Here is a 9,228-nt window from a genome sequence, read left to right as displayed (position 1 = left end):
TGTTAGGGTGCTAAACCCCTCAGTGAGAGAAAGGGCATTGGCATTCCTGTTTGCTAGGACAAACACATCTTACCAGCCAGCAAAGGTCACCTCCCTTCCCAATCAGGATGCCAGGTATGGCAGCTTTGTCTTTTCTTGGGTCTTCACAAGAGCAGGACTTCACATTTCTTATGTGCCTCTACCCTTTGTCAGACACTCCTTCTCAAACCACACCAAACACAGTATATTCTCCTGTGTCAGACTTACTCCTACCACAGAGCTGCTGTGTGAGCACTGGCAAACTGACAACCTGGTGGGCAGTGCAGGTGCCCCTACTGAGGGAGGGGAATGTAGAAAAAGCAAAAAGAGAGGTCTGGAATTTGAAAAAAATGACCCAGCCAGTGAGGGAGCAGATGAGAACATGCACAGCAGAGGGTCATCACCACAACTCTGGGTTTATCTAGCAGTGGAACAGGTGGTACAAACCTACAGCAGCCGGGAAATCATGGACGTGGCTCCACTCAGCACAGAGATTTCCCAGCCCCGTCCTTGCACCCACACACCCCCTCAGCTTCAGTGCTGGAACCAAAGTGAAAAAGGGGATTTTATTTAAAGACTACTGTTCTTGGCGTCATCACAGACATTATCAGGCCAGTTAGGGAGAGAGAGGCAAAACTATTTAAGCACATACACTGCATCCACTGGCTCTGCCACAGTCAGGCGTTGCCCACCTTCTCCTTTCAATCTATCCACTTTTTTTTTTCACTGTCTGTATATGAAACCTTATTCTGACTTTGATCAAGGTTTCATCTTCCAGGTTTCAGTGTTTAAGCATTTCAGGATATACTGTAATATAACATATAATGACATTGCATATCTATTGGGAATTATACTACAGTTGATCAACTCTTAAGCCACAAGACCCTCATGAAGACAAATGTACCTGGGTCCTACTTTGGGTGAAACTCTGTCTTTCTAATTAGCAACCCAAATTGTTTCTCCTACCTAGGCTAATGAAAGCTCTTGACCATTTAGTACTGTTACAAAATCATTAGCTGAGCTCATTTGCACACTTCCTTAAGCTTCTCTTCATTGCAGGCTTACACTGAGATACCATGTTAATAAACCAGAAAATATACAGAAGAAGCAAAAAAAAGAAGCTCTTTTGCAAACAGCATCTGTATTTTATAGATAGATATAGGTATTTCATAGATATCTTTTATATTTTCATGCATAGAAGCCAATTTCTTGAGGAACAGTGCATATAAATTGCAACTGGAAGAAGAAGCACTTATTTATGGCATTACTTCCAACCAGGAAAAAAAAAAATTTTTTTTCTCTCTCCCTTTCCTTTAAATTAAAGGCTGGGTGAGGAGGAGCCCAGCACCTCAGGGACACGGCTTCAACACATGCAGCTTGGAGGGCTTGTTTGCTCGCTCGTTTATTGCGAGGCAAGGATCACATTGGGGGCCAGGTATCCCTTCCAGTCATGTAAAACTGAAGACACAGATAATAATTTTTTTTTTTTTTTTTTTTAGTTCAAAGCAAGATTTTAGTTGGTACAAAAAGATTTTGGGGCTAAAGGTTGTTTCAAGAGGTGATGCCTCATCTAGCAGGATTCCTCATACAGAGTCCTCCCATGCACTCACTAACTCTCTAGTTCCTTCTTTTTGAGGATACCATCAGTGCTGTACAGGGCTTTAAATGACAACAGGTATTTGGGAACATCAGGAGAAGCAAAATCCGGAAAAGCTGGCCTGTACATTTTCCCACAATTCAGTAACACCCAGCATTGCCTCTCCAGCCTGCCAGAGAAGGTTGACTGCACTGCGCTATCAAGACAAAGCCGTTAAGAGCCAAGTGTGGGTAAAACGGTGAAAACGCTGTCACAGCATCACTTTGCCCGGGGACATCGATGTCCCTAAAGCCCTCAGAAGCAGGATTGAAGCGTAATGTTTCTCACAGGGCGGCTGTGACACCCACAGATGTCACAGGGTGGCGAGGCCCCCCCAGAGCCGAGAGCTGCCCGAGCCCCTCCTGGTAGCCTGGCGCTCGCGTCCAGCACGGAGCTCACCCGCTTCCGAAAACAAAATGAAAGTTTCGATTTACAAAATCCGAAGAGACGCCCCAAAGCGCCTCAGCGGCCCAGCAGCGCTCCCGCCGTGAGGGGAGGCCGAGGCGCGGCCCGGCGCGCGCCGCCCCGCGCGGTGACAATGGTGCTGTGTGGGAGCGGCCCCCGCCGCGGGGACACAGATGGCTGCGGATGGCAGAAGGACACAGAAGGCAGGGGACAGCCGCGGCGAGCAGCGGGCAGCGCCGCGGGCACGGGCACGGGCACGGGCACGGGCAGGGCCGGCGGAGCGGGGCCCGGCGAGGAGCAGCGCCGCACAGGGCTGCGCCGGCCCCGGCCCCCTCCTCCTGGTACCCACAGGGGAACGCTTCGCTCTTTTCCGCAGAAAAGGGCAATCTCTGTTGGTTAAACTGAGCTGGTTCCCAGGGCAGCGCAGACCGTGCTCTCGAGCAGCTGAGTGGTGATCAGTTAATGTCTTGTCTCTCTCTCTCGGGGTGCTCGGTGTTTCTCATTTGGACACCTCCTGTCTCCCTCTGTCACCTAATCTGCCAAGATGCTCCTTGGTGTTCCTTTTTGTCAGGAAAGTAACGATAATTCACAAATACGCAGATCAAAAGGCATATCCTGCCTTCCACTTGCAGTAGAGGGACCTTACAGTTGATAGGACAACAGGAATGTAATAAAACCAGACAAAACTAAGAACAAAGCATTTCACAAGGGGCAAAAATGAGGAGAAAAGAAAAAAGACAAAGCAATGAAGAACACACCATGCTCCCATCAGCTCCAAAGCCCCGTGGCTGCTGCAGCTCTCACCATCTGGGTTTCTGTGGCCATACGCGTGTTGGGCTCACGCTCTTGGCCAGGACAGCACTTGCAGGGGCTGTTCTTGCCCTGGCTGATCCCTGACAACATTCCACAGGGACACGGTACCTCTGGCCTCCGCACCTCTGACAAACCTAGGTAATGCTTCTGGAGGAGAGGGGATTGCAGAAACCTCCCTGTTTAGGGTGTGGGCCCACACACAGAGACCACTTATGCAGACCTGGGGAAAAGTCTTCACTGCTCATTCCAGAGAGTGATTTACACAGTAAAAGCCAGACAAACACACCAAACCCCAGTCTACTCTTAGACAATGGTAGGATAAAGTGACTTGTACACTTGGGACATGGGACGTGCAGATTTACAGGGTGGAATTTTCATTAACTCCTCTGGGAGGGCAGTGAGGTTGTGGAGGGACACCCACCTCGGCTACCTGACTTTCGCTGCTCAGCACGGTGATCTTGCCCAACCCACTCAAAGATGTTCCAGCACAGAGTGATCAGTTGCTCGCTCCCTCAAATGATCCTCAAACTTCTTTTCTCTGCCTTTCTTCTGGGAGGCAATTGGCAAAACACTTGCTTTTCCCAAAATTTTAAGGCACCTGACCAAAGGTGGTGATCCCTTGCTGAAGTTGATGGATCAGACAAGAACATACACAAGCACTGAACAGAACACACATGTGTAAAGCTGCCTAAATAGACAACAGTTGCTGGTTGCTACTACTTGACTAAGTATTTCAACGTCTTTTGGATGTGTGGGTATGTAGCGAAGCTAAATGCAAAGATTGGTCAGTGCATAAGGGCCAGTAGAGTAGACTGCTACAAATACAAGTCCTTTTTTAATCTATTGTTTATATGAATTTGTATTTCAGTATTTTTCTAAACCTGAAGATATTAAACTGTCTGTATGACATTTCATTACAGATTTAGAATTATTCATGATCTCCAACACTGTACTGGTCCTAATGCCACTTGGATCATGAAGTGACGTTTTGCCTAAAGCCCATCCTCAGCCAGAATTTCAGCAGTTCTGGTTTGCACTTACCTGTGAGTGATCCATGTTGCCCACACCTTGAGCAGCCTGTGCCAGCCCCTGTCTGCACCATCACGGGAGCTGCAAGTTACACAGATAGGCAGGGAAACATCACAGGGATTATGGAAAGGCTCTCCAGCCTGTTTTCAATGTGTCACAGCTATTGAAATATAGCTGCCTTTGGAGCCAACGTTTCTGACTTTTTCAAATGCCTTCAGCAGCACTTCTTGGCCACAAAGAAAAAGGGGGTGAAACCTCAGACATGTACCAGAAGCTGTGATATTATCTTTTCTCCACCTGCAGTTAGGCTCTGTTTTCCCTAGGAGCTTTTAACGGATACAGGAACTATATACTACCCTGGCAAAGCACTCCCTGGTGTGATTGCAGCTCTGGCAGCAAAGCTGTTTCGTACCAGTGCAGGGCTGCTCTGCTCCTGCTCCCCAGTGGGACCAGCGGCACAGGAAGCACCAGACAAAGGCCCCACATTGTGCTGCAGAGCTCTGGCCCCCCGGAGCCCTGCCTGGCACAGCCCTGCCTGGGGAGGCTGAGGCCTTGGAAAACAGGGTCAGACACCAGTGCTGCACCCTGGCATAGGCTGGGGATCACCTCTTTGAGCTGCAGGCGTCCAGTGTGCCACAGATGCAGCTCCATGGCAGGAACAGAAGAGTGGGCGGCTCTCCCTCTACTTCTTTGCAGTAGCTTTCACCCCCACACCCCAAACTGGATTTATTTGGCCCCTAAAAAAGCAGTTATCAAGACAGCACCACCCCTTGCCATGTAATGATGACTGTTCATATGGGCCTGGTTATCTCAAAAATACCATAAAATAACCCAGCAGATTCATGGCAAGCATCTCTGCACATTTGCACATATTGTCTTAGGAAAGACATTTTTTTAAGAAGTGGCATTGGTCCCTTGGTGTTCAAATATTACCTAAATATTGTAAAAGCAGAAGAGGACCACAGCTCGTTTTTCCCAGCCCTGGGGGCACAGTCCAGCCCCTCTCTCCAACCTGACTTAGGCTGCTCATGAGTGAAGTTCATATGCCAAAAGGGGTGAAGAAAATGGAGCGGGACCACAGCCCTTACTTATGCATTGGAGTCTCTTACCTTTTAAAGGCTGAGTGGAAAACCAAACTATTCCTTTCCTCTATCCCTGCCCATGGCATGGTCAGGGTTTGGGGCAGATGAAACATGAGCTTAGACACTGCTTGGTACTGCTGGGCTGGGCAGGACCCCAGCACTCTGGCCCATGCCCACATTTCCAGTAACGTGGGGAATACATGCAGCTCCAAACAGGATCCCCATGTGGGGAGTTCCCCATCTCAGCACAGTGACTGCACCTACTTTTAACTAGTCAGCAGGGAGATGCTCAGACAAAGGCACGTGGTTCAGTACAGCACTACTAAGGCAGCTCTCCGAGTTGCATGGAAACATCAGTTCAACTCTTGGGATTCACAATGCAGAACCTTTTCCTCAAGATAGAAACCTACATCTTTTTCATTTCTGAAGGCTTGCCCAGAAGTGATCCAGCATAATTTCAAACCAGCGTCAGGCAAAGAGCCTCTTTCAATACCTCCATTGTGAGAACCTGCTGCCTTTCTTTTAGTATGGAGACGATGGCACATGAGCTCTTTCCACAGCAGCTGCTGTACATTCCCAGCTTTTCTTGCAAGGGCATGTCTGCAAGCCTGTACTGCAAGACACTTTTCCATTTCCCATGCTAAAGTAGTACAACTGAGTTAGGAACACGCTTATATTATGAACAGGAATAATGAATTGGTGATTTCATAACTAATTTTTCAGCTCCTAAACATCTGTGTTATGGTTTACGGAGAAATAATCAGGTTGAAAGTTAATACTTTTTTTCTGGAAATGGATCATTTTAGTACAATGATTTTGATGTAGAAACAGTGAGCTAAGAATAATCTAAATGCAAACAGAACTGTCCTCTTTGGAATTAAGAAAAGTCATTCCTAGTTTGTTATATTAGGGTTTGTAAATTTATCACAAGCCACATTTTGAGCCTAAACTCTTTCTGACTGTCCACGCAATGCTATTTCAGCAGAATAAAAAACATCTATCATTTGTCTCAAATGGGACATTACTTCTTTTTTTTTTTTTAGGAAGTTGTAACTTTTCTTAAGTTAGGACCGCTCTGGTGTTTCCTGCTGTAAAGATGACCCTACTTTAATTGTGCCCGAAGTTGTGCTTCGATTGTAGCCTTCCCTAACTGCCCTGAAGGAACCATGTGTGCATAACAGGACTATCAATATCAGCAGGGATCTAAATTGATGGGCTGCAGTGTCAACAAGCTATGCCACCCTTGCACTTGTGAAAAATTCACTACATAAACTAATTTTGGCATTGACTACATGTCCTTGAAAACACATTTCCTACAAAATATCACTTACATGCTCCAAGCCCAGGCATGGTCCAATGACAACCAGTTGTGCGCTAGTTCAGCGCAGCGATTTTCAAAGGTTCTGACTGTGCATGTTCCCATACCACAGTCTTACAAAGCCTTGTACTTTGTGGAAATGGGTAACCACATCATTTCAGCTGTCACAACTGCTGAATATCTCTCATGATGATTATGATTCATTCAAGCAGGAGACACCATGAGAACTACATCTTTCTAACTTTCCAGAGGTGTCCATGGTCCTTAAAATGACTGTTTCTCTGACTGGAGACATGATTTACCTCATTACCATAAGATAAGTTTGAAAAGAGTAAAAGAAAGCCTGGTAATTGGCTCTGTTAGGCTGCCTGATGGCAGTTTCCAGTGTCCGAAGTATGGCACTTACACAGAGCTACAACACCTGGGGGTCTAGCGGTCCACGTGGTTAAAATATGCAGTCTCCTACCATGGTCTGCAAGGCCTGATCCAATATCTGTGCATTTGTATATAATGCAGAAACCTGTTTGGTTTTTTTTTTTTGTATTGCAACAAGGATGCACAGAGATATGGTCAAGGCAGCTATAGGTCAGGTCCCTCCATTCTTGCTGAAAAAATTAAAAATTAAAAATTAATGGGTATTATAAGATAGCAATAACTTTTCATAGTACATGTTCTTACCTCACCTCAACCTACCGTGGAGCAAGGGAGGTACATCCAGAAGCAAACACAATGCCAGACACAGAACCATGGCTTTTGCTTTCTCCCAATCTTCCCTCCTCCTGGGCTGCAGAGTGCTCTGTGCCATCAGGTGAGCGATCACTGAATTTCAGCCACAGCAGCAGCAATGCAGTGGGCACTGACAGACAGACAAGCTCTGACACTAAGCTCGTGTATTCCCTTTATTGAACTGTACTAGTTATTGCAATCAGATTAAGTCACATTTATAAAGCAGACCATCCAGTTGCACTGAAACCGATTATATTCATTACATAGTTTTAATCACTGTCCGGTGAACTGGCAAATCCAATCAAAGCATTAGTCTTTAATTAAAAAATTAAAAAGAAATATTCAGACAATAGCCAAGCAATCACATCACAATGCACAGTTACCTAAAATTGCAATTAAAAAGCAGTTAACAAAAAAGAAAAAAATCACACCTAGTCTTTAACTATCAATATAATACAAGAAGCAACAAAGGGCAACAGCATCAAAGCGGATTTATCTAACACTATAAATTCAGTCAGAAGCAGAAGCTCTAAAGTACACTAGCTGAAGCAGGACAATAAAAAATACTGAGCATGGAATACTTTTAATCTCTTCCATTAATATTCATTTCCAGCTGCTTATAATAGCAGCGCCTCATGGCCAAATCATTAGAGTTTTACATCTGGGTTGCAAATGACACTTTGATTGGATGTAATGTTCAAATGGTCCTCCCCACTGTGCCACCGTCAAGTCTTCTGCAGAGAGGTGTCCTGTAGTGCCAGTGGCTCACTGTGCGTGCTGGCTCAATGTGTGGTTCTGGAAAGACGAAAAAAGGAGACATGCATGAGGGGCAGAATAATAGAAAGCATGCCCATACCCTCCCACTCAGTACCATTTATGCAGAGCTCAACATAAAAGCTTCTCAATTATTACAAAACAAAATGCAATAAAGAAAAAGTACTCATAAGTAACAGCTGCCAATATGACATATTTGCTTTGTTCTGACAGATCTGTTAATGCTGGCATGAACTTAGAAAAAAAATGCTACAAGCCAAGTATAGTCATGAAGGTTTCCTTTTTTTTTTCTCCTTTCAAGACATATAAAGAAAATGGTAACTTCACGGGCAAAAAAACTGCCTTTAGGGATTCCCTTCACTGTAACAATTAAAAAAAAAATCTGAATCGTGAGGGAACCCTTGCCATATTTTACTCTTTTATTCTCACTAGTACCGGGTGCAAGTACTGGCAGCAAGAGACACCAGATTGTGACACACACTTCTCAGTCCAAGAAATACTTCGGCAATAACAGCTGAACTGCCAGCTCAGGCACCAGGGTAATATTCCCAGCAGAAAAAAGGCTGGACATGTAACCCAGAAGTTAAAGCTCTTTAAAGAATATACTTTTCTCTACACATTTCTTTCAGCAGTTTAGTCTCTTTTGTTCCCTTTTTTCCTTTTGGTAGATTTGTAATAGCCTCAATGTCATCACAGTATCTCACATCAGAGGATGCTGACCTGTCCTGCCATTTTGTGTGGGAGCCAATAAATCGTGGAGCCAACCTTGGAAGCATATTTTTAGATTAGTACCAATTCACCTACATTTTGTGTTCTGACTAAAACCCCAGTCCTACACATAAGCTTAGCTTTATTTGTATGATTATCCAATTATTTGAGCAACTAGAGAAGTGCTTCATGGTGAGGTTTTCTTGAGCTGAGTCCCCAGCATCCCCAAATATAAAAATTCATTTGTGCTATTTCAAGCCTAGGCAATTTCCCTAGTCTCCATCTGCCTAATAACAGAGACGGGCAATTCTGCCAGCTTGAAGAATAAGTTTTTAAACACAAAATGAATTTTGAATCTAATTATTTATTTACAGTGATGAAGCTTTAAAATAAAGTAAGATATTTTAACTTTTCATAAATCATCTGGTCCTTCTACACTATCCACAGCTACATTGTGATCAGGATAAAAGAGCAGTCCCCCGCTTTATCCAGAGATGACATGTCCCTGATGGAAATCGCCCGTGGAAAGAGCGGATGGGCGGCGGGCGATGCGGGGCCGGCGGCGGTGACCCCGTTTGCAGCAGGAGCGTTTCTGGCCCGTGCACTCCCAAACCGCGACCACCAGGTGTCAGAAGCGCTGCTGCGTTCCCAAATCACGGCCAAAGTTCTCGGCGGTGCCCGGGCGGGCGCTGGGCTGCGCGGGAAGCGGGGCCGGGCCG

The 9,228-nt window shown here is 45.5% G+C and overlaps 1 protein-coding gene across 4 annotated transcripts in view; it reads right to left on the bottom strand.

Moving 5' to 3' along the window:
- Positions 1 to 7,176: 7,176 nt before the first annotated feature.
- The window catches only part of ZNF423 (zinc finger protein 423), a 229,630-nt gene continuing 227,578 nt past the window's right edge, over positions 7,177 to 9,228 (bottom strand). For all 4 annotated transcript variants that reach the window (XM_042027539.1, XM_042027540.1, XM_042027541.1 and 1 more), the window contains one exon: positions 7,177 to 7,822. In XM_042027539.1, coding sequence (XP_041883473.1) covers positions 7,793 to 7,822 — 30 coding nt within the window. In that variant the 3' untranslated portion in view covers positions 7,177 to 7,792. The remainder of the gene's footprint in view (positions 7,823 to 9,228) is intronic.

This window comes from Corvus kubaryi, unplaced genomic scaffold (genome assembly GCF_017639235.1).
Source record: "Corvus kubaryi isolate FWS band 111438036 unplaced genomic scaffold, C.kubaryi_AGA036_p1.0 37300, whole genome shotgun sequence".
Taxonomy (NCBI): Eukaryota; Metazoa; Chordata; class Aves; order Passeriformes; family Corvidae; genus Corvus; species Corvus kubaryi.
Note: the sequence above shows the minus strand (reverse complement) of the source record. Positions and strands in the feature narration are given on the sequence as shown.